This window comes from Hyaloscypha bicolor (assembly GCF_002865645.1).
Source record: "Hyaloscypha bicolor E unplaced genomic scaffold K444scaffold_183, whole genome shotgun sequence".
In the NCBI taxonomy this organism is placed as follows: domain Eukaryota; kingdom Fungi; phylum Ascomycota; class Leotiomycetes; order Helotiales; family Hyaloscyphaceae; genus Hyaloscypha; species Hyaloscypha bicolor.
The window spans coordinates 2,534,598-2,558,188 of record NW_020194685.1 but is presented as its reverse complement, the minus strand read 5'-3'; the positions used below and the strand labels follow the sequence as shown (position 1 = coordinate 2,558,188).

The 23,591-nt window shown below is 45.3% G+C and overlaps 6 protein-coding genes across 6 annotated transcripts; 3 read left to right on the top strand and 3 right to left on the bottom strand.

The window, feature by feature from the left end:
• Window positions 1-1,828: 1,828 nt before the first annotated feature.
• On the bottom strand, window positions 1,829-3,485 carry K444DRAFT_657527 (uncharacterized protein). Its single transcript, XM_024886166.1, has 3 exons — window positions 2,843-3,485; window positions 2,657-2,723; window positions 1,829-2,507 (listed from the first exon to the last, which is right to left on the bottom strand). Exons 1-3 carry the CDS (start codon window positions 3,118-3,120, stop codon window positions 2,034-2,036), a joined length of 819 nt encoding a protein of 272 aa, XP_024727541.1. The 5' UTR covers window positions 3,121-3,485; the 3' UTR covers window positions 1,829-2,033.
• Window positions 3,486-3,732: 247 nt separating this feature from the next.
• On the top strand, window positions 3,733-6,060 carry K444DRAFT_657526 (uncharacterized protein). Its single transcript, XM_024886165.1, has 3 exons — window positions 3,733-4,222; window positions 4,296-5,728; window positions 5,826-6,060. The coding sequence occupies exons 1-3, from the start codon at window positions 4,163-4,165 to the stop codon at window positions 5,848-5,850; spliced, it is 1,518 nt and encodes a 505-aa protein (XP_024727540.1). The 5' UTR covers window positions 3,733-4,162; the 3' UTR covers window positions 5,851-6,060.
• A 1,637-nt stretch (window positions 6,061-7,697) lies between these two features.
• K444DRAFT_637985 (uncharacterized protein) lies at window positions 7,698-12,100 on the bottom strand (the record flags this gene model as incomplete). Its single annotated transcript, XM_024884196.1, has 8 exons — window positions 7,698-9,619; window positions 9,748-9,912; window positions 9,994-10,597; window positions 10,668-11,474; window positions 11,543-11,692; window positions 11,742-11,807; window positions 11,914-11,930; window positions 11,986-12,100. 8 exons carry the CDS (start codon window positions 12,098-12,100, stop codon window positions 7,698-7,700), a joined length of 3,846 nt encoding a protein of 1,281 aa, XP_024727539.1.
• Window positions 12,101-12,555: 455 nt separating this feature from the next.
• K444DRAFT_547339 (HET-domain-containing protein) lies at window positions 12,556-13,242 on the top strand (the record flags this gene model as incomplete). Its single annotated transcript, XM_024876300.1, has 2 exons — window positions 12,556-13,064; window positions 13,173-13,242. Coding segments are annotated over 2 exons (579 nt in total), but the record flags the coding sequence as incomplete, so codon positions are not given.
• A 4,230-nt stretch (window positions 13,243-17,472) lies between these two features.
• Window positions 17,473-17,955, bottom strand: K444DRAFT_637983 (uncharacterized protein; the record flags this gene model as incomplete). Its single annotated transcript, XM_024884195.1, has 1 exon — window positions 17,473-17,955. The coding sequence occupies one exon, from the start codon at window positions 17,953-17,955 to the stop codon at window positions 17,473-17,475; it is 483 nt and encodes a 160-aa protein (XP_024727537.1).
• Window positions 17,956-20,014: 2,059 nt separating this feature from the next.
• K444DRAFT_670310 (uncharacterized protein) lies at window positions 20,015-22,175 on the top strand (the record flags this gene model as incomplete). The annotated part of the gene is made up of 4 exons (XM_024887609.1): window positions 20,015-20,169; window positions 20,229-20,440; window positions 20,490-20,554; window positions 20,796-22,175. 4 exons carry the CDS (start codon window positions 20,015-20,017, stop codon window positions 22,173-22,175), a joined length of 1,812 nt encoding a protein of 603 aa, XP_024727536.1.
• Between the last annotated feature and the right edge of the window lie 1,416 nt (window positions 22,176-23,591).

Sequence of the window (23,591 nt, the reverse complement as noted above, 5' to 3'; positions counted from 1 at the left end):
TCAAAATTTAGTATGGCACTAACTTTGGTCAAATTCAGAATGGAATCAACTGCAACGTAAGCCAAGAAACCAGCCAAGAGATCCTCGCCGACAACATCAACTACCTTGAGCGCCTCCCTGGTTAATGTGTTGTCGGGGGTGGCCAGGAAACTGTGCGAGCATTTTCTGTCAGTGGATCTGGGGGGTTTATCTCTGAAACAACCTACGTCCTCCTTTGCTTGGTACACCCTATTCTATTGAACTGGGATCGATTTATCGGTGGAAAATCGATATATTGGAGATTGACAATCTGTAGAATGACTAGTTTTGACTAGATACAGGAGAGTGATTCCATAAAAAACAGAGGGAATGGGTTCCCTAGCTATATTCCTGATTTCCAGCCCACCATGTGATTTACCCCGCACTTACTTGGTGGTGGGAATGATTTACCAATCTGATTCCTGAACGTACGTTTACGGAACGTAATCGAATGGCGATACTAATAAACGATTGGTGTGCTTGTACGTAAGTAATACCCAATAATCGGACGAACTGAATTAGTGATTGAACCTGGAGTGGAAGGAATGGATGCTAGCCAAGCTAGCTAGTTCAACATATTCTCTCTACACAAATACACACACACAGACTCAGAGAAATAGAAAGCTAACTAAGTCTCCATTCTTCATTGCAGAACTCATACGCCATCCAGCCTTCCTGCCAATACCTCGCCACCTACGCAACAGATATCATTAATAACTTCCCAATCCATATCTAGAATGTGCGACCGCCGTTCAGTGGTCAGGCGTTCAACTCGGATAACTATAATGTTACTGTTACCGAGACACATTGGATGGATGGTGAGACTTGCTAGATGGATTGCAGCTTAGATGTGAATATTTCTTATGTTAAAGCAGACTAGACTTGGATTTTTTTTTGAGGGGGGGCTTCTTAGACTCGCTCGTTGCGCTTATTATGGACTAATAGAATTGTTTTGTACTCAAATTACTGCTTATTTTCACCACCTGTTTTTGTCGCCTTTTTCTTTCTTTCTGGCAGGTAACCCTTTTGTACTTAGATGCACTCTTGATAACCCGTTTAAGAAGTATTTTTTATCGTTGGTATAGACTACTGAGAAGATTTGAGAGCTACATCTGGGGGAGGGGAGGGTGTGCACATTTATTATATCCCGCACCTTGTGACGCCTATATTTCCGGCAGTTACTCATCGATTCTAGCGATGTCACTCATCACTCGGATCTGCATCGAGACCCCTCCTTCCTAAAGTATGAGACTAAATCCAGTAGGTCTCACGAATTCTGAATAGGATCTTCTTCAGAAAAAGCCAAACTCATCGTCTAGTCTTCCTTTCAGGGGTAGCTCGCTTATTTCTTCATAACAGTCCTGGCGTTCAAATAAGCGTTTTATGTAATTCCCAAGAAATACTAGGTAAACGGAATGAGACATCTTAATATTATAACCTGAATGAATTCTAATAATAACGTGACTTGGTTGGGTTATCTATAATTAAGCTAACCTCTTCCTAGCAAGCACGGAAGTGTTTCGCGAGAGCGGCCTCGAGCCAGATATTAGTATTCCTTCACCCTAATTAGACAGAATAACAAAACGCCCAGAAGCCTTTCTCGGAGCTGTTGCGCTGTTTATAAGGTTAGTCAGGGCTGTGGTTATGGAACGAAATTCAGTGACATGATATGAGATGCACATTCTGCAACTACCAAATTTCAACTCCTTTTTTATTACTTTAGCTGAGTAGACTTCTCCGTGGCAAATACCACTATACAGTCACCCAATAGTTTAGGTACTAAATGAAAACAATTTTAATAAACAAAAAACTCGGGTGAGAGGCCTTTTAGAGACCCTCTTTACAAGATTGAAATGAAATGCGGAAGAAATTTAGGAAAGCTGCTATCTATTTTACATGAGTGCGACACGGACAACTTTCCCTCCTAGAGGTGAAAAAAAGAGAAGTGCGCCCATCTTTGCGCCGATGAGAACATCTCGAGTTCAGCATTAGACGGCTGTGCATAGATTCCATCTTCAGGCCGATAGAGGGAGCTGTCCACCATTGTCGCTGCTCTTCTGGTTAAGATCCACGATCTCGCCCTGACCATCAACACTGATACGACCCAGCTTGAAGCCTAGCACCAACGTGATGATGACGACGAAGAACTCTTCCACAATGGCCATTAGCACGTTTGCCACGATGCTACCGTTGAAGAGCGAGAATGTGCTGTCGTGCACGAAGATGCAGAGGGCCGCGTACAGCAAGCGGATGGCGATGGCTAGCAAGGCAATGGGAATGTGGATTCTGAGTGGCCGTTCCGAATGGGGCAATGCTGAGCCATGGGGGAGCGATAGAATGAATATAATGGTTATGGCGATATAAACAACGATATTGAGGATGATGCCGATTTTGGAGATGGTAGGAGGTATGAAAGTACCATCGACAGCTTGCGATTTGGGGCTGGTAACGCCAAGGATACCGAGGATTAGGCTTACACCAATGACCAGCTGATCACCGAATTAGCATGGTTACTTCTTGGATTTTGGGGAGGGCAGTTGGGGAACCAGGCTCCCAAGACAAATACAAGCCTCAGTGAAGCTCCCACTCTCTCAGTTGTCATTGAAAAGACAACAATTTAATGTGGAAATAAGCTCACCTGGAGGATGCGAAAGAGTTTCGAGTTGATTTTTGGATTCTGCATTGAGGCGTTGATCCAATCGACGCTGTCGTCATGTCTGGTCAGTAAAGGATCCAAGCATACCACTTTGACTCGCAGCATTGCCACCTGGTTCAATGTAGATGAACTTGTACGGACAGGGGTATCAATAATTTTCTTACTTACAGTCTGGATAATACTCCCAAAAGCGCCAGTAAAAGTGGTGCAATTCCGATGGAGTCGAGAATAAGCGTCGCTTTGATCAGCCCTTCTGTCGGGCTACCATATGTCAGGAGCTGGCATATCGCTCCAGCAATACGAATAACAGAAAGTATCAAGACGAAGATCCAGCCCGAAGTTCGTTTGAATCCGTGGCGAAGGCAGACTGCAATGCCGAGGATCAAGCATGGGAGGAAGACGATAAGCTCCACGATAGAGACGTAGCCGTGTTTGTCGAGGTGCATGATGGGCAACAAGTGCTGTGTAGATAAAAGTTGTTTGGAAAGAAATAATCTTGCAGATTATTGGAATGAAATCTGTCTTGAAGCTTAAGCGGATATGGATGAAGAGGGTGAGGCACAAAATGGTGGCCGTTTCTTCTCTAATATATAGAAATATCGATAAGCATGGCTTCGTCCGCTATCGCCGTAGCCACGGCCGTTTTTAGAATGGGACGCAGGAACAACATTTTCGAGACCATGTTCGGCGTGTCTTTTTCCCTCTCTCATTGGTTGCTGAGCCACCCAGCTCGTTCAGGTGCTCCTTTTCGTGTCCGCCTGTGCGCAGCACGCATTGCGTCCTCGCCATGCTTGCCTGTGTTCATTTCTGGAGCAAGGTGAGTGATGATTTAACAACATTTGTGTTGAGGATGCAACAAAGGGAGCTGGAGTTCAGCCGCAGCCTGCAGGGTCCAACGGGCGGCTTTCCTAATGAGGGGGACATATCGACGCTAGTTCCCACGGGTGTGGGGGAGACTGCAAGCCACCCCTGCAATACTACCGTCGGCCCAGGATCAGTCAGCAGCTGAAAATATGACAGACCGACACGACTGGGGCTTCAAGTCTTCCCCCGTCGTTCTTCGACTTGAGGAATTCCAGCCCAGCGCGCCATAATACACAATAAGATCTTTTATTTTTATTTTTATAAAAAAGACCCTCCTTCAGCCCTTGATACTTCAGCTATCATCTCTTCTTCTGTGCAGCAGCTTCTTAATCATTTGTGACCTCCGACAGCAGCTGTTGATGAGCCCTGGCCGAGAAAATCATATATATGCCAGAGCATGCACGAAAGCCAACCCCTCTTTTGGTCCCTGTCTCGTTCCTCTCTAGTGACAAACGCCAGTCCCTGTGGCCTGTGATCCACCACTTCTCCCACAGCCCTTGAGCTTGCCCAATTTCATCATCCAGACGCCCAACCGGATATCGATACGTGTACTCACCACCCGCGCCTCTCATCCTCGGCGAAACCACATTCCGAAGAAATAATCTCACTTGGCGGCTGGTCGCCATGCCCTTCCATGGCCGCCCGTCTGACGCTTGTGGGCCTTGCCGAAAGGGAAGATTGAGGGTAAGTTCCGCCAACGCCTTTCTGTTTATTCATCGTCCTAAGAATCACTCTCTCAACGCTTTGTGCACTACAGTGTGATCGCATCCGGCCATCTTGCACCCAATGCATGCGCAAGTCCATAATCTGTTTTGGTTACAGAAACGTTACACTGCTCCTCTTTAAAGATGAGTCGGAGTCAACAGCTCGGAAAGTCCAGTGGGAAAAGAACGGGGAACTCTATCCTCTAACTCTTCCGAGGCAAAGGCACGAGCATGAATTCTCCACTGTCGTAGGCTTCAACACTGCAGATATCATGCCATCGCCGACACGTTCTCTCACGCCTTCCCATGACGAACTAGCGGTCGGTTATTTTATGTCCTCTTACGTCCCAGCTTCGCCCTTCTACTATCTTCCTGAGATATACAACCCCACAGCATCAACCGCGCAAGATGCTGTATCCTCGGCTGTCCTGGCTGCCTCATTTGCAAGCCTCTCGCTCCATGTCGGCAGCGGACAGCTCATGGACAATGCCCGCATACACTACTCGAAAGCCCTCGCTCAAACAAACGCGGCGCTTGCTTCCTCAAATACGGCTGTACTTGATAGCAGTCTTATTTCTGTCCTCACACTAGGTCTTTACGAAGCCATTGCGTTCTCTAGCCGTCGGTCGCCCACAAGCTGGACGGCTCATACACTCGGAGCTGTTCAACTCATCCGACTGCGGGGCACCAAATATCTGAAGACAGATCTAGGCAGTAGACTTTTCTTGCAGACATGCAACAACATCCGCAGTAGCTGTCTCCAACGGGCGGTACCCATACCGGACGAGTTCCTGCAGCTATACGAGGAAGCTGAGCCCTTTCTCGATCCCCATATTCCTAACGTGCGGCTTGGCCCTTTGCTCGACAAAATGATCAGCTTAAAGGTGCGATTATGGAAGGGAGTCCCCGACGAGAGAATATCAGGAGTTATCCACGAGACACTGCACCTAGAGGAAGAGGCAAAGGCACTGCAGGACATGCTACCGGACAGCTGGCGCTACCAAGTCAGGCCGCCCCATATGACTCCACGATGGGCGTATCAGGGCCATGCTCATCAATATCCCGACCACCGCATGGCCCGGCACTGGAACATTCTACGAGCCACACGGTTATTCATGAACGAGGTAGTCTGGCGTTTGGCGGGGTTTGTTGCTAGATCTAAGGAGCAGGCAAAGCCTGAGATGTCCCGATATTTCAAAGATCTCGACACCAGAGCTCTTCAAGCCACAGCTGAGGCCAACCGCACTCAGATCGTCACCAACATACTCGCGAGTGTACCGCATTTCCTTGACGAGAATGGCACTACGTTTGGCTCAGCCGCACGGTTTCTGATTTGGCCGTTGACCATCGTGGCGGAGAGGACGACGGCGCCGGAGCCAGCACGACGGTACGCTGTCTGGTGTCTATATGAGATAGCGAGGCAGGCGAGGATCCCGCAAGCGTTGCTTGCTGCAGAAGCAGTTGAGTCCGGGTCTTCTACTGATTGGTAAGTACCTAGTTTTCTATGCTTCATGGGTACATTGTTTTGTGGTAGCGATGTCAAAACCTAATTGACTAGGATCCACGTTCTAACCATGTTCTAGGATGCATTTATTTCAACTTGGGTAAAAGATAATTTCTATCTCTTGTAACTATGGAGGAAGAGACAATCATGAGTCGGGGTGGCGGACTGAAATAGTTCGTGAAGCTGAAGAATGATATTTGGAAGCTCGGTTATAGATTGAAACTATTGAGAGAGATTAACTATTAGCTGTGTATTATCGAGCAATAATATATCAAACGACTCTTTTATTAATAGTTGAGACTTTTAATACTGGCTTATATAAAATGGATTTATATCTCCGGACTTCTTAACTTACTTATATAAAAGTAAAGAAAAAAGAAAAAAGAAAAATAAGAATTATAATCTTTTAATTTAAAATATTTCTTTTAATAATATATTAATAGTTTTATAGGTTTTTTAAAGCCAATTATTAAGGCTTAAATAATATATATTTATAAAATATGAACTCGCTTTTTTAATATTTATAATAATTATATTTATTATCTTAAATTAATTTCAAAAAATAAGAGATATTATAAGATATATAATAGGAAAGTAATATATAAGTAATTAAGGTAAATAAACTATAATATAATACTTGCAAATATAATTAATTTCGGGAAGTTATTTTAATAAAAAACTAATTAATATACTTTTTTAAGCTATATATATTTCCTTATATATTTCCTAATACTTAGTTAAGTATATAAAAGCAAATTTACTTAATTAAGAAATATAATCCCGTATAATTTATATAATTCTAATATAAGTATTACTTAAAATAAGAAATTAAATTCGTAATACTTAATATTTACTTATATTTTATTATATATACTTATTATAAATATTAATAAAAGAAGAAATATATTATTTATAATAAATTATTTTCTTTTAAGTATTTAAAAATTAATAAATAAGTAAAATAAGAAACTAATTTTATTAAGTCTAATAAAAGAAGACATAAAAGAGAAAGATTTAAAAAGAAATATAAGAGTAATATTATATTATAAAAGGATTTAATTTTTAAGAAATTTCTTTTGCGTTCTTTAAAAGCCGACTTAGTTTCTTTTAAATATAATTATAACGGCTGGTATTACATGTGCTACGGGTTGGTTTCAGCTAAGGTTTTAGCTAAGGTATTAAGCTAAGGTTCAAACCAAACTCGGGTTCCAAACCAAGCTCGGCGTTTCAGTGGTCTTGGCCGTACCTACTTATCTACTTCCACACCTCACTTCTTTTCTCAGCTTTGAATCCTTAAGACATTGGAATCATAGATCTTTGAGCCTCGTTCCATTGCTTTGTTCCTGCCGTTACAATAATAATATAAAGTTAATAACTTTTATATAATATTGCTTAATAATAAGTAAATTCTAATTAATTTATAGAAAGGAGAGTAGGACCGTGGCTGAGTAACCTAAGTAAAGGGTAAGGCGACCGTGAGTAGCATTAAAGTAGAGCGGCGATGCTAACTAACCGCGTTACAAGGAAGGTAAGGTGGGTAAAGATTCGGCTGAGATTACTAAATTCCTTAACCTTCTGGAATTAGAGAAGGGGTAATATTATATGTATGCAGAATCAGCTTGCTAAACAATCGATTATTAATCGATTACAATATACCTTACAATTGTGGCATTAATTGTAATCGATAGTGCAAAACGCCAATTGTTGCCGAGCCTGATTGGATGAGGAAAAATTTCGAGGGCTAGGCTGGGGAAGACGCCTGATCGGGAGGATTTCCCTTTCTTGAAGTTCTTGAGGAAGTTGGAGGGAGTTTGAACTTGGATGTATTGACGACCTGCAGACAAATAAACCTGGGTACAATGATAACATACGCTCCTGGTAATACCGCGTCCCCTCTCAGGTTTTATGTAGATTCATATTTATTGTACAGTACAAGCTTGAATAGATAAGGTCAACCATTCCGAATTGCGGCCACGTTGCCACCACGTTGGGTGCTATCATTAGTCTCATTCTGGTTGGTGAGATTCCCTTTACGGCGAAGGGAAAGCTTTTTGCCGTCTCCAGTAGTCTTCTCGACTAAAGATGCTACGCATCGTCCATCAGGTGTATTCAAAAGGGCAGGCGTATGGTCGACTTCGCATTGCGCCTCGACTCCCCTTATCTCTTCAGTACATCGTTTTCGTTGTCGCCGGTAGGGTTGACGTGTGGATCTAGCATCTTCCCTCGAGTGACTCCGCTTCAGCGAGCGTGACCTCCTCTTCCCGTCATTTTCAATCGATTTAATAGTGCTAGAGCCTAGGGGTTCGAATGAGCCCTCAACTTTTGGATTTTGATCATCTTCATCCGATGTCGGAAGAGTAGAAACAGATACGCTCAAGATTGAGGAGGTTCCGGTATCAGAAGATAAGTTGGGATCAGGCGAGCTGAAAGTGTCCGTACTCAGCAAGTCCACGTTCGGTTGGCTATACAAACTGCCACATTGCTTAACTTTTGGCTTCAATAGCTCTAACACTGTGGAGGCTAGCGGGTCGCTGGCTTGACCAAATATCACAGCTCCTTTTTCCTCGAGTGGACCAGGATCCGAGACACTCCCAGGCTGTGTAAAATATTCAGAGACTACCTGCTGAAGACGGTTGCAGCTGCAGAAGAAGGGCTTCGTGGACTCGCAGCGCTCCCAAAGCTGTCCTCCATGATGCCACCGAAGATGCGTGGACGTGAGATGTTTTCGGGACAATTTGGAGCCAGCTTGCTCATATAACTGATTCATCGTTGGAACACTGGCCGTTAGGTAGTCCTTTCCTTTAGGAACACTCTTCCACATGTGGCAGAGTCCTGCCATAGATTCTGCGTTTGGCTTGATGATGTCTTCGAATCCACTTCCAAATAGAACGACGGCATCAATGTCTCGAGCCAAATCTGTCCAGCCACCACTGCTTTTTTCGATGTAGGTTTCTTTGAGTCGAAATGGCGACCTGTCATCTACTAGATCCATGAATTCCCAACCTCGAAGTATGTCCCTCATCGTTCCTCGAACCTCTGGATCGGAAGTTGCTTCCTTCTTAACATTCTTATCTAACAAGCTTTCCAGGTACGACCAAATATCCTGCACAAGATCTCGCAGGTAATAGTCTTGATTTTCAAGATCGTCTTGGGTACAAAGCTTGAAGGGAGCCTGCTCTAGTAATACTTTCTCAGCAGCTTCGTGGTTGCTCGTCAATGGATCCGCCGATGGGAAGGCGATTTTGTTTCCGTCGTTCATATACGGATTCCTATAATATCGCGTCTTCGCAATGTGCAAGATCACCGCCGAGGAAGGGACCAGCCAGGCTCTCTTCTCGCAAGAATCATAGAGCACCACTGGGGACCTCGCAGCGCATTGAACAATTCTCTGGTAAGGCCCCTTCCTCTCAACGTGTAGCTTACCATCCCTAGCCCCCAAGGAGAAATTTACCTCGCCAGTCAGAATTTGTTGGAATCCCAGAGTCACTCCCGAGAACCTAATAGGACGGCCCACCTGGTCAGAAGCAGACCAATCAATATTCTCATAGTTGGCGGTTTCCGTCCCAAGATGAGTCTCAGTCGTGCCCCACCATCCAACAAAAGCGCGAGTATTCTTCAGACTGTCCATGCTCACTTCCTCCAGCATCGCCCGCCCTGGACACCGTGCCTCCACTTCCCAATACGGCAACCGCACGTTTTCGTCGTTTTCGATATAGTGCCACTGGATAGAATCTTTGTATCGCTTCACAGGCAAGAAAGCACTGGAATGGCCTTTCAGAAGAATTCCCCCTTGGTATTCAACGGCATGCCGCACTCCAGTTAGTGCCGCCATCATTTCCAGTGGTATTACGAGACCGACTTCTTGTCCTCGTTCTGCAATGGGAAAGCCTTTGGCAATGACAGAACTAGTGAAAAGAGAGTGCCAGCATGACGATTCGTTTTTGTCAGCGGGTTCATGCTGAAAGTGATGTCAAAAATAGGCTTCCATCCCTGGACTGTACTGATCTTAGCCTCTGAATTCTTTAATCCATCATCCGGTGAATGCCGTAGTGCAGCTCCAAGCCAGGAAAGTTGTTGCGCTATTTCAACAATTTTTTCTCCTGTTCCTTCGGCTTCAAAGATTAGCTTTTCCCCTTCCATCCAATTGCATAGTTCCAAGTCATCGCCTATTGATAATCAGTACGACGAGAACCATATTTCAATCTGACACTGAAAGAATAGTTGTGAAGTTGGATTGGGGCACGTACCTCTGGTAACGTCCCTGAGTCCATTCATACAATCTTCCAGGCATTTTAGCAAGGTCAGACAAGTAGTAGGCCAATGCTTCTGAAGGTACTCTTTGCAGGTTGTCGCTTGCGCATTCAGTGGCGTTCCACTCAGGACAATAACAGAGCCAATGGATGCTAAATGGGAATCTCCAAATTGACGGCGCATAAAGTCCCTGGGGTTCCACCACACCCGAAATTTGCTTTCCATATGAGCTTTCCCGAAGTTTGTGACCAGTAGGCCCGGGGTGTTTGTAAGGACCAACTGAACCTCCAACTGAATTTTCTCTAGAATTGAATATTCTTTGTTTTCAGTACTCCCCGTTCTCAAGCCGATATCGATCTTCATTGCATTGGACACAATAACTGGAGCAGGAGATTTTGGGGCCTTCTGTACTTGTTTCGGTTTCTGTAAATTTGTCAGAGGTTCTTTGTTTGCCTTCTTTCGGGCCTCTTCTTCTTGATCGTCGCTATCCGCCGAGTTGAGGATTCTGACCCTTTTGTCAATGGGAGATTCGCTACTCGATTTGGGGTCGTTTTGAGAAGTCGCTCCGTCCTTTCCGCAGCCATCGACTAAGATATGCATCTATTCCATTAATCAGCTCCAGCTCTGAGGAAAATATAGTTTTTCCTTCGTGAGTCTCACGGGAACGAACCGTTAACGCATCTTTTATCGAAAAGCTCTTCTCGCAATGTCCGCAAGGGAATGGCTTCTTGTGTTGGAAATTTGTATTTATAGGCGGAGGTTGTTGCATTTGTTGTGGCATCTGCTGCTGCGCCTGCTGTTGCATGAACGGATTGTAGTTGCTATTCTGCACAGGTCGCTGTGCAGGATTCTCATATATCACCGAAGGGTAATATTGGTGAGGGAGAGACTGAGGTGTCATGGACTGCTGGTACAGTTGGTGATATTGTGGTGGTTGCGGACCGGGGAACCCGTCGGTGTTGTCGGGGAAGAGAAGCTGTGAGTGTGAAACTGACATATTCTGGAAATCTTGGCTCGGAGAATATTGTGACTGATATGGCATAAGCCCAAACGGGTTCGGATTCTGGTTCTGCTGGTAAGGGTTGTTTCCTGTCATTTCACCGTGCTGGTGAGCGATAGGTCCCGCAAACAAAGAAGAGGCCCAAGACGTTTCCGAAGGCTCCACACCTGCGGTGGAACCAGCTCCCTCTACAAGACGCAAGGTCTCAATCGATTTCTCTAAATTGCCCCCAAGTCCTTTCAGAACTGCTATATTTCTTTTTTCGTCTCTAAAGCCCACATCTTGGAGTTTAGCCATCTTCAACTCCAAATCCTCTGTCCATTCAGGACCCCCTGATGCACTGAATACCCTGGATTGCTTGTTTTGTCGGGGAGATGGTGGTCGCTGTCTTGAGGGCTCCAAATCGGATTGTGCTGCCTCTCGGCGATGCTTCGAAGAAAGTGGAAAATCGACGAAGCAGATCGGAAGCCGAATCTGCTGCCAGTCTTTAGTAGTAGAGGGGTAGGTTGATCATCGGAATTTGTGCTTCCAGTATTATCTCGTACTGGCGCCTTCACAGCCCGGTCTATATATTTCTGTCGGATGAACATTTCCATCGCCGAGTCGGCTTCGTCTACGTCGAGCGGAATAGGCGGATTCGCATTTTGGGGGTTATATACTCGATTCGATGCGATGTTTCCTACACGCTTCATGTTCTGCCGCAGGTTAGAGCTGCTCCATAAACGGATGTGAGCTTCGACGTACTTCGACTTGATCATTGGACCAAGAATCCATGCTTAACGATTTGACTTTTGTTATGTTTGTCCCCATCTTCCGATGCAATGCAGCACACCGCATACACAGGAATATACCCAACTAAACAGGCTCAGGAACGGATCCGATATATAAACCAACACATGGAAGAAGTCGTGCTTACACTCCAACTTGCCCATCCTATCGTGGGAAGTTAGCACATGTCCAATTCGCCTGCGACGGAGTCGAGTCTCACCTGGATTCCTTGCCTGACAATCGGCGCACACATTATTTCCAGGGACTGCCTTTATGAGATCCTGAAGAGCGCGCTCATTGCGCGCCTGTTGCCGCTTGCTCAACGCTCCGGACATTGTGAACAAATTGAGATGAATCAAAAATGCTGATGCAGACAGAACCCAGACAAACAAAATTAGATTGAAACGAGTCCGAATGATATTACAGACTTATATAATGCATCCAAGAGAGTGTACAGGAACTCGTGATGATCGTCCAGGTCGTTATTTCGTAAAAGCACAAGCTGATAGCAAGGCGCAAAGATGGTCGAGGAAAAGGAGAACGAGGAGTCTGGGCTCGGAGGTTGCCGGACTCGGGGCAAACATCGACAGTTCTCGCTTATCCCAGCCTGGGGCCATTTTTGGAAAAGAGAAGGTCCAAATTACTACTGTAATAAAATACCTTACGGAAGCTATGGAGCAATCAAATTTTTCCTCATAAAAAAATTAACTAGAACGCAAATTGCGTACTTGCAACTTACTATAGCGCGATTTGGCGATCGTGTAATTGTGTCTACTCCGTATTCTTCATGATGTTGCCGTTTTCCTACTCGCCGTTGGGACATTCCGAGCTCCGCCTTATCAAAATAGATCCCGGCCAGCATGACGAGAGAGTGAGATGTAGTATGATCACACGTCGCATCAGCACTCAATCCGACTGGACTTATCAGGCGTTGTCTTACACGTGGGGAGATGGGACAAGAAAAGTGCCTATATTCCTTAATGGGCAGGATTTTCTGGTCACGACAAACCTTGAGGATGGGCTGAGACATATGAGATGCAAAACATGGTCTAAGTCACTGGACCAGTTGCCACTGTGGATCGATGCCATATGTATCAACCAAGAAGACAGCGATGAGCGAGACGTGCAGGTCCGGCGAATGAAGTCGATCTACGAACAGGCAGAGCGGGTTATTATCTGGCTTGGCAGCTACAACGAGAGGACTGATGAAACTTTCCGACTTGATCTGAATAGATGGAATATAGACGGAGTAGAGGAGAATTCAGAAGCGATGGCTCGCTCAGCCATTGTGCTGGCCTTGTTGTTAAAAGAGGAGGCAGACCCTGCGAAGAAGAGTACGGAAGTCTCAATACGCCTTGCAGATTGTATTCATGCAAATAACTCACAGGTTTGGGTTCAACTGGCGAGGTTGTTTCATCGCCCATGGTTTGAACGTCTTTGGATTATTCAAGAACTTGCTGTGTCTCGCAAGGCAATTGCGCAGTGGGGAAATCTTCAAATCGCCTGGCCAACGCTGGAGGAAGCAGCGAAATTCATACTTCGCCCAGGAGCAGCCGTGCTCTCGCCGCATATCCGCAGGCTTTTTCCATTGCTAGGAGCGCATCGAATTACTCAAGTGGCGTTGCAATCAATGTACAACTTCGATACTCACAATGTCTTGACCATACTCCACAACACGCAAAATACCAAATGTTCCGATCCAAGGGATCGGCTTTACGCCATCCGAGGAATTGTCGAGGATAACGAAGACAACGAGATAGACTACTCGATACCGGTGCATCAGGTGTACCGGACATGGGCAGAGAAGCGGATCAGACGAACTAGGACTTTGGATATATTCAGCGCTTGTGCCGACTCGAGTAGAGGTGGTGACTTGCCATCGTGGGTTCCTGACCTCCGGAAGCCTTTTGGACAGGACAGGCCTCTCTGGATTGCGAGCCATTCATCGAAGAATCGGCGTGCGATACGTTCTAGCTATGGACAGCCTCTGGAGTTTGCAATCACGGATTTGCAGTTTTCAGAAGATGGCCAGAAAATTGCGGTTACTGGTAAACACGTTTTCAACATCAGGAAGCTGACGACCGTCGGAGACGCGGTCACAAGCCTGCCAGACCCGACGGACCTCGAGAGCAGATTAAGGCAGATTATTGCAGATTGGGAGACAACGCTAAATGACCAGCAGGAGGCACGGGGAGAAGAAACCCTTGCTCCTAGAGGCGTTAAGGAAACTATTCTAAGAAGTTTTTACCCTTGGTTAACGAATTCGGAAAACTCTGATCCTCTCAGTATGCCATATGATATTTGGCGTGGTGACAATGGATCTCGCCATACACTTTCCGATTACGTTAACTCTGGTCACTGGGATGTCTCTCGTCATGAGGTGGCGTTGAAGGATTTTGAACGAGCTCTGTTCCCCAGAGTACACGGCTGTCAGATGTTCATGCTTGAGAATGGAAATACGGGAATTGTAGCAGGAAATTGTCAGACTCAGATCGGTGACCAGCTATGGCTTCTTAAAGGCGGACTCACAGCATTTGTCTTGCGTCCCGTGAATGAAGAGGAGCATCGGCTGATTTCTCCTTGCTATCTTTTTGGGGCGATGTATCCGATTGACATTGAGCGCCCTTGGCGACGTGTGGTGCTGGCTTAACTATAGTTGAGCCTTGCTTATCAAGCATCAAATCATTGAGCTTTTCACTGTTCTCCTCAAAGCCTCGCCAGGATAGATTACACTACGCACGCAATAAATGTCCTAAAAAAAAACTTTACTATTCAATCGCCAGGAGTCGACTACCAATCTGAAAGGGAATCGGCAAGCATACGTTAAGCAATTGGGATTAAATGAGTGCTCTTGTTAGAGTCAGGAATCGCCGCACCATGCACCGTCCTACGAACATATGCCTCCCCAACGAGTTGGAACGAACCAAAGTAGTAATTTTTGATCTTAACTCTCTTTAGGATGCATAAGCACCCTTCTAGGGCAAACCCTAAAAGGGTGCTTATAATATTCAAAATTTCATTCCCTTCTAGCCCCCTTCCCCCACGCTTAGAAGACTAATTTTTGTAATTTTATTATTAAGTAAGGGGGGGGGGGGGGGGGGGGGGGGGGGGTTGGCTATTCTTTAGCCCCCGGTACGCGCATATAAGGCAAGCAAGAAGCACGTCTCTCCCATACTCTTATAATCGCTTAAGAAGTATATTCTTAAGGCATATACCTCCTAGCTTGCTCGAGTATATAAATGCAGCACACGTGAGTGCAGTATATATAAGTGCAATATATATAAATATAGCATATGTAAATATAGCATATGTAAATATAGCATATGTAAATATAGGCATATGTAAATATAGCATATGTAAATATAGCATATGTAAATATAGCATATGTAAATATAGTATATATAAGTGCAACGCACGTGTAAGTAATGCACGTGAATGCGCTCTGTACGTAATTGCGCGCCGAAGGCGCCTGGCTGCGTGCCCCTAGCCTATTAAGGTCCTAGTATTGGTAGAGATAAGCTTTAGAACTCCCAGAATTAGGACGATGGCTAGTTCTTGGTTCAAATCTTTAACATTCCCCTGTAATATATGCCGATGATTTACGAACGCATTTTCAACCTGACACATCTTGCATTCCCCTTTCATAGCAAGCCCACAGACATCTGAAGTTCCTTGGATTCTTGTTCACAAGACACCGAAGTTCCGAACGTTCGCGGGAAGAGATGACTGAGTTGCCTCCAACGCTGAAATTCTTCGACGGTGACATCCACCCTCTCCGTCAAGATTGACAAGCTCTCCTTAAGTACACCTTTCACAATGTCCTCTTGCAAGGCGTTGATATCCTTCTGCCACATAAACTGCATCGTTTCCCTGCAGAAAACTGGTGCCGGATGTTGGCCTCAGAAACTGTCCCTTAACATAGTCTGCCTAAAAACTTCCACCAGGCTTTGTCATAAGATCCTCGCTGGTGTGCCTTTGGGTGAGAGGGCAGTTATACGGTGAAGATGAGCGTTTCGATCAGATCCATACATATCATCAGCAGTCTCAATGAAGTGTTTGAGCTTTTGGGTGTAGGTGGGCCTGGTATATCAGAGGCCGCAGGAAGAAGCCCCATAAACTTCGACATCTCTCTAATCATGTTCTCGCTTTCTGGGTCATACTCAGCAATTTCTTTGACTTTACCAATGCATGAACCTCGTACTTCATGGTTGACGTCTGGCGCAAATAATACATGGAAGAGTCCAAAGCCATCGGATGCGTTCCAGGGCAGCGAAAACCATCCTTTGATTGGCTGCGGATAGTTCAGCACACTGAATTCAGGGACCCATGAAGGTAAATCTTGCTGCCCCCGCAAGCTTAGATCTTGCACATGCGAGAGGACGTCCAGATTCTCGGAACATTTAATGATGAATTTCGCCGTGTCCAAATATACCCCCCTACATGTGCTCTCGTAGTTGGTACAATCGTATTTGTCGTCGTTGAGAAATGGAGGGGACAAATTCGGAAATTCCTTGGAAATACTTAAAAGGCGGACACTTTGTCTCTCGAATCTGATGCCTCGGTCGCTTGAAATTGAGACAGGATTGAGCGCAGAGGAAGTGGAGTAGCTCCGGTTTACATTTGACTATATCGAATTCAACCTCAAACCTGCTCTCACATTTTGGGTCATTCCGAAAAGTCAAGGATCCAATGATGTTACCGGCTGGTTATTGTAGAGGACAAGCGGGTTTTTGTAGCCCGGTGTTGATCGGTTCATCTGTTCTTTTTGAGTAGATTGGATGCAAGCACTACCCGGAGACTCAGGTTTAATTTTCCCTTTCGCTAGTTCCGTACTAATCTGCAGACGTGAGCAACTGCTGCTTTAACCTGAGCCGAAGGTGAGCATGCCGGAGCCGAGCCTGAGCAAGCCCTGAGCAGGCCCGAGCAGAGCCTGAGCCAGCCTGCGCACCATGATGTGGGACCCATTTCGGCCTCCTGCGTGCCCGGCTACAGTTTCCTTACCGACTTTTGCCCGGGAATCCGTTTCTGCTCCCTTTCAGGTTCCTGCCGGAGCAGATTTTGGATCCCTCTTATCAAAGAGCGCGTGTTAATTTATTTCAATCGCTGTCTGCATTTTGGCTGAATGAATTCGACCCACTCAAACATTGAGATCTTTTCCATCCCCTACCGCTGTACAGAAAGCTCACACTTACCAAATTCATACAACACCAATGCCAGCTTCAAACACACCAATCGCAGAAGAACACCGCTTTTACAAAATTTAGTGCATGGCCACGACAAGCGAAGGTTTCGATTGGTCTATCATTGAACCATTTCCGTTTCCGTTTCCCCGCAGTTGCGTAAGAGAGGAGACTTCGCGAATGAAGCAGTGCTAGAGCCCTTTCACGTTGAAGTCAACAGTCTCGGTTTGCTGTAGAACGTTGGCTCCAACAAAATGCTACAGTACAGAGGAGGAAAACTTAATCAATCAAGTTGCAATTTCATGCAAGCAAACTCCGCGCCGGAGGAGTTGAATAGCAACCCGATTCCCGACCATGGCAGTATTTGCGTATCACTAGTAACAGTGGCATCTAGGTGAGGCGTTGCCAGAGCCTCCTAGACAAGAGCTGAGCCATCGAGGTGCTTTTTGCGAGGTGCTTTGAACCAGGTAAATATGTTCTATGCCTTTGGCGTCGAAGATAGTGCGATCATGATACTAACAAGGTGACTAGTATTGCGACTGCAAAGTACACGAAAAAAAATGAGAACTCCCTGGCGCGTTGCTCGGGTTCATACTGAACAAGCTAGAGATATAGCTCAGTGGGAAGAAAATGAGTGCTAGAATTGTCAGACGTGTGATGTTAGTTGTTTCGGTGAATGCCCATCGAACTTCGAATATCTGAACAACAGATATAACCACGGATACGGAACGCTCTAGCATACGACCATATTCTTCAATATTGGCATTGATATACTCGTAATCCGTTATTAAGGGTTGCAAAAGGACTGCATCGGTTGGATACTTTGCCATCCATTCCTTCAGCAGACTGAGGACCGATTGTACTTTCTGCCGAGAGATCATGCTGCGTCGTCTCCAGCTCTGAAGCTCTTGCAACCTGATATCGAACTTTTCGAGCACCGGGTCGCCATTGTCTTTGTGCTCATGCCCCACCGTGTATTCGAGCGTCACAGCCACGTACTTGACCCACATGGCAGCAACAATCCGGAGTGGATAGTAGGCGAGCGATTGTATGCTAGGATTGTCGGGTTGAAGCCGACCGGAATGCTACGCTCCCAATACTGCTCAGGGTCGTCCGACATGCCGCCTGCTCGTTGGATCACAGGAGTGTCCAGACGTCCAGAGGAGGACAAAGGCTCCATGGAATCTTTATATGCTTCGAGGAAAGGTTCCAAGCAGAATTTCACCTTTGACTTCTTGTCTTTTCATTCATTAATAAAGCAAGCGTCGTCCATGGGTGGGTGAACTAGTACCACTGGTGTTTCCTGTCAGCAGGTGCTAATGATAGAGGATCCGAGATGTCTACTAGCCTATCCAAAATTCATTTCTTAGCTTTATCTTAATTATTAATGCACAGTGTTGTGCAAGGCCTATGTTGGTGGAAGGCTGGAAACAAGTTGTGACAGATAGCAGTGTTCCTTAGATAGCGACTCTGTGACAAAGGAATTAAATGGGAGAGCAGCGGGTGCGCTTACAAACCGAAGCCGCCTGGCGCTACAGAAACGCAAAAGTGAAAGCGAGTCAATAGCGTAATAAGCAATTATCCACAACGCTTAACCCTTGTAACAATCACTTATTACAATAATACTCTTGATTGGGAACCTGTTCTAGGCCTGTTTTGTGTCAGTCTTGAGAATGGAAGAGAGGGAGGTTGGCCTGCAAGAATGATTAATCGCACTCCTGTTTCTAGTATAGTAAATAGGCTGTACTTATATACAAATGTGACCCCTATTATTAGTCTCTCCGTACGGCTGTCATTTAGCTAGGTACGATTATTATGGCTATAGTTTAGTCAGGCATTAACTTCTCTACCAAAAGCTACAAGTTACTAACCCCGCACTTTACTAAAATCGCTTTTTGCTACTTTTAAGCCTATATAAAATAACTTAGCAAAATTTCACTTATATATATAAAGTTATAATTAATAATATAACAAAACTGTGACGGCTGGTGTCACATGGTTGGTTTCAGCCAAAGGGGTTGGTTTCAGCTAAGGTTCCAAGCTATGGTTCAAACCAAGCTCGCTTCCAAAGCTCAGCGTTTCAGTAGTCTTGGCCATACCTACTTATCCACTGCCACACCTCACTCCTTCCTCCTTAGCTTTAAATTCTCAAGACATAGGAAATCATTGATCTTTGAGCCTCGTTCCATTGCTCTGTTCCTGCCGTCACAAAAACCATATAATATTAAATTTTTAAAAGAAGAGTTATAATTATGAGTCTAAGGCTTTAAAGAATTAATTATTTAATTATTTGATCTATTATATAGAAATACATAGGATAAACATATACTTTAAGTAGTGCACGGGCAAAATTCGCTTCTTAAAGTGGTAGGGTTTCTCGCTTAAATGGCCAAAAGGGGGGATTCCGGCCTCACGAAAATGTAGCCATAACAATCATACCCCTGACTAGGGATTAGCAAAAGCTACCCTAAAATCTAGAAACGATTTTCAATCCTCGTACTTATAATTAGCACCCTCTGGTAGACCTCGCTTTCATTGATGGGTAATGATTTTCAATAACTGGCGTCGTTTTCCGCTAATAAGCGTTGATTTTATTAAAGGGGTCGATTTTCGGTGGCGGGTGGTGGTTTTCGCTGATGGGTGACGGCTATTCGCTAGACTTTAGGACCTCGGGTTCCACAACAGCTTCGCGATGTACTCTATTAGATCCGGTGCATCAACCGACGGGACCCATGTAGGGATTACTGTCTGACCTATTTGATTCGTCTCGCTTTTGGCGTAAACTTTGGCATGAGTGTGGTGAGTGGTCAGGTCCGAACCCATATCATGCATAACCTTTGGCACACCCTCGACCACTGGTTCGCGGCATAGGCTGTGGCGTTCTCGAGGTTTAGCGAGTAGGAAATTTGGTGCAATTGGTCAGTCGACTTACTCATCAAGCCGTTCAGGGTTGACTTTTTGTCGATATCTTCCTCCTCTTCTCTTCAAACCTTCGCCTTGCGCTCAGCATTCTATTTCTGCCCCGTTTCCATTGCCTCGCTCTACACACCTTGCCATCTCATTTCCATCATGGCTAATGACGATTCCCATTTTACAGCCCGAGACATTGGACCCGAAGATTGGCAAAGGATCAAATGGGAGGTCCATCGCTTGTACGTGGTAGAAAAGAACCCACTTAGGTTGGTTCAGGCACAGCTGCAGGCAATTCACGGATTTCAGGCATGGTAAGCTTTAAATTGCACATACCAAGAGTAAAATGAAATAGAGATCTCACGAAATCTAGCATTTCGAGATGGAAAGAAAAGGTCAAAGAATGGAATTTCTTTAAGCACTTTCCAGCCTCCACTATGCACGCCATTGTCGCGGTAGAAGCGCAGCGTGCACAAAAAAGGAAGAAAACTGTCTTCTCTTTTGAAGACACACCCATCACTCAAAAGAGAATTGAGAACTTCAAGAAAAAACATTGTCGAGGCATTGCTCCTCCCTTAGCTCCTGGTGAGTTGTTAGATAACCTGTTCTGATCTCAACCTAATGAACTTCGTAGCACTTCCGAGTAACATTCGATATCACACGCCAAGTCCCGAGAATGAAGGTGACTCTTCTGAAAAGGTAATTAATTGCCCTCTATTCTTTTACATCCCGCTAAAAATCTCAGGAATCTTATGGGAAACTCACCGTGTGCCTATCAACTTCCACCCAAGTACTGAGCTCTTCCCTCGGCCACGCTTGCTCTGTTTGTTCTCATCAATGGGAGATAGAGCCAGGTGAAACTTACAGGATCTACTTGCCGGATGAGCCCCGGTTCTCATTGATAGGAGGTATTGATAGGTGGCTTTTGGATGAACATCAGCCGTGGTCACACTTCGAATTGTCTCACCAACTCAACTACCACGATGATACTGTAGTTAACGACCACAATCTATCCGAAGAATTCGGAGAGTTTGGATTGCCTTCCGAAGAATACGATGTATGGCCAGACCTTCCCAACAACGTGCCTCAACCTTTCTTGGAGTCTCGATCCATAATCGTCGTCGAGCAAGAGAATAAAGATCCGTCTACTCTTGCCGGCAAATTCACACGATATCTACGCCAAAATCGAGAATACACCCCTCAAGCATTGACAGTACGCTTTGAATTGGCTGAAGCACTTATTGAGATTGGCAAATACGACGAGGCAGAGGACCATTGCCGCGGCCTCATTGCCATAGACTCCCAGGAGAGCGTCGCAGCCCTACTTGGAACAATCTTCGCTAGGACTGGCCGCCTGGAAAAATCAACAAAGTGGTTGTTCATTGCTTTGACCCACTTTATCCTCGACTGTACCAACTACTCTCTCCAAGAAAATGACCGATTCTTCGGACGAATATACTATCTATTCGCAGAATTGATTTGGCTGAGTGAGCAAGATTGGGATTCATTAACAAGAACCCTAAAGGAAATGATGTTAACACTAAAAGCCTTGAGGTCTGATGAAGATATCCACCGAGCTTGTCCTGAACTTTTCATCCACGGACTTCACCTTGCACACAGCTGCACTGTTCTTAACTTCGTCTATCCGGCAAAGTACTTGTACCAACACCTACTGCAGCCTTCCTCGTTCTACTTGAACGGTCGTCACGCTAGCGAAAAGGCAAAAGCCCACCAGATATATGGACTTCTTCTTAGTGGAGAAGAGAATTGGAGCTCAAGTGCAGAACAATTACTTCTGACTTGTGAGTCTACCATAGAATCAGGCTCATATACTCATCAACACGCCGCATTTTTGACGATCACCTTCAACAACCTTCGTCTACATTTGCCGTCCGAGAATGACAGACCAGGCTCGACGGTGAAAACGATTGAGACGAAATTGGACTACATGAAGAATCAGATCAGTGTCTCAGATAATGGGCTTTCAGTTCTTCCTGTTGAAAATTACTTGCAGTCCAACTTGCCCGGGCTCCGCTGCGCTATCTTGCCCGCCGACCTGTCTCTCCAAGCGCAGCTCACATTGCCAGTAAGATCGATTGTCCCATCACAAGGAAGAACAGTCTCCAATTCTACTTTAAGCAGAAGCGGAACAGTGAGTGACAATGTGAGGGTGAGCAAGAAAAGCGCTAGCAGCGGGCCTATGAGCTCGGACATGAGTGGGGATGGAAGCCACGAAAACGGCCAAACCTGGCCGACTAGCGAATGGGATGAGTACGCTGACATCAAAGGCATATGTGACAAGATGTCTAAAACTTCATAAACGTTCATTTTCCTCATTTCAAGATATTGGCGGCTGTAGCACCTGGTTCGCCATCATTTGCCAGATCACCAAAAAAGTTCGGGGGTCATTTGGATATAATCTCCTCAATTACGACTTTATACTCTTTTCTGTCGGGTCTTCACCGCCTGATTAATTTCCTTAAAGTAATTTAACAGATTGGTTCCTATCATTTACTTGAATAACGGCCTCTCTTCTTTATTTTCCTGCCTGCTTCTAGATCATTACTCAACAACCTTTAATTACAGCATCTCCATCGATAACAAAGGAGTCTACATGGAATGCGTGACGCATCTGGACGCTATTGCGCTATTGCGGCAAGCAGGGACATAACTAGTATAATCCAGATAATTCAGACCTTCGTACGAGATAATTGGCCCGTACGAGTTAGAGACGTGTGGGATAAGGTAAAAGGGGTGGCTTTAAAATGGGGGAGGGGAAGGGAGGATATTGAGGTGGCGCAGACTGCAAGCCCAGATGAAAGGGCTAGCTACTGTTATACGAGAGCTCGCAGCAACCCGTGTAATAAAGAAGGCATCGTATGTAGATATGCTTCGTACGGGCATCTAATTAGGCTCCAAGGAGAAAGAGAGAAGACAATACCGGCGAGGAGATTACGTGAGGTAGTAATCGCCCTTGGGGAGGATGACCTCTCATAAAAGAAAAAAATAAAACGCGGAACTCGTCTGGGATATTAATGAAAAACTATAGTATAAATCTGTAATAGTAGCAAGCCGCCTCCCGAGTAGGAATATCCTTACTGAGTTAGAGCAATTTCAGCTACGGAAACGGAGGGAGGTCCAGACTAGCCCAAATTCCAGATTTGTGGACGTTAAGGCTATCAAAGAGGCTCAAATAATGGCTGGGGATCACGATATTGAACACGAAGACTCTAATACTATATCTATAGCTAATTGTATAGGAATACAAGCGTTGTAGAGTTATTAAGTGTTGAACGGGGGGGGTTTGGAGTTAGGCGAGGTGGCCGGAATGGGGGGTGGGGGACTTAGATCAAGACAAGTATAGAACAGGAAGGAATTTATAGAAGAAAGAGAAGTATTCTCCTCGGGGGTATTCATGTCAATCTAACTTATAATATAGCAAAGCTATAAGTACATTTTTGGAAAGTGTCCACTTTGGGTTCCTTGGGCTTGTTTGGGCTCTTTGAGTATTATTGTCAAAACTTAACAAAAGTGATATGAGAGAACAGAGGTCAAATCAGATGTAATTGGTTAAAAAGCGAGAAGTCAAAACATGTGACGATTTTGCTCAGGATAATCAGGCCTGCTCAGGTGAGCTGCTCAGGGCGGGTGCTCAAGGCGCTCAGGCGAGTCGACTGAGCACAGGGTGAACCGAGGGTGATTAGCGTCTGAGCAAGAGCGGCAAGCTTACTAACTC

Excerpts from the sequence above, each read along its gene's own strand:
- K444DRAFT_657526 (XM_024886165.1), top strand. The coding sequence starts at position 4,163 with ATGCCCTTCCATGGCCGCCCGTCTGACGCTTGTGGGCCTTGCCGAAAG. Across the intron at positions 4,223-4,295 it reads GCCGAAAGGGAAGATTGAGG|TGTGATCGCATCCGGCCATC; the intron begins GTAAGTTCCGCC and ends TGTGCACTACAG. Across the intron at positions 5,729-5,825 it reads TCCGGGTCTTCTACTGATTG|GATGCATTTATTTCAACTTG; the intron begins GTAAGTACCTAG and ends ACCATGTTCTAG.
- K444DRAFT_657527 (XM_024886166.1), bottom strand. The coding sequence starts at position 3,120 with ATGCACCTCGACAAACACGGCTACGTCTCTATCGTGGAGCTTATCGTC. Across the intron at positions 2,724-2,842 it reads TTGGGAGTATTATCCAGACT|CGTCGATTGGATCAACGCCT; the intron begins GTAAGTAAGAAA and ends ACATGACGACAG. Across the intron at positions 2,508-2,656 it reads AACTCTTTCGCATCCTCCAG|CTGGTCATTGGTGTAAGCCT; the intron begins GTGAGCTTATTT and ends TTCGGTGATCAG.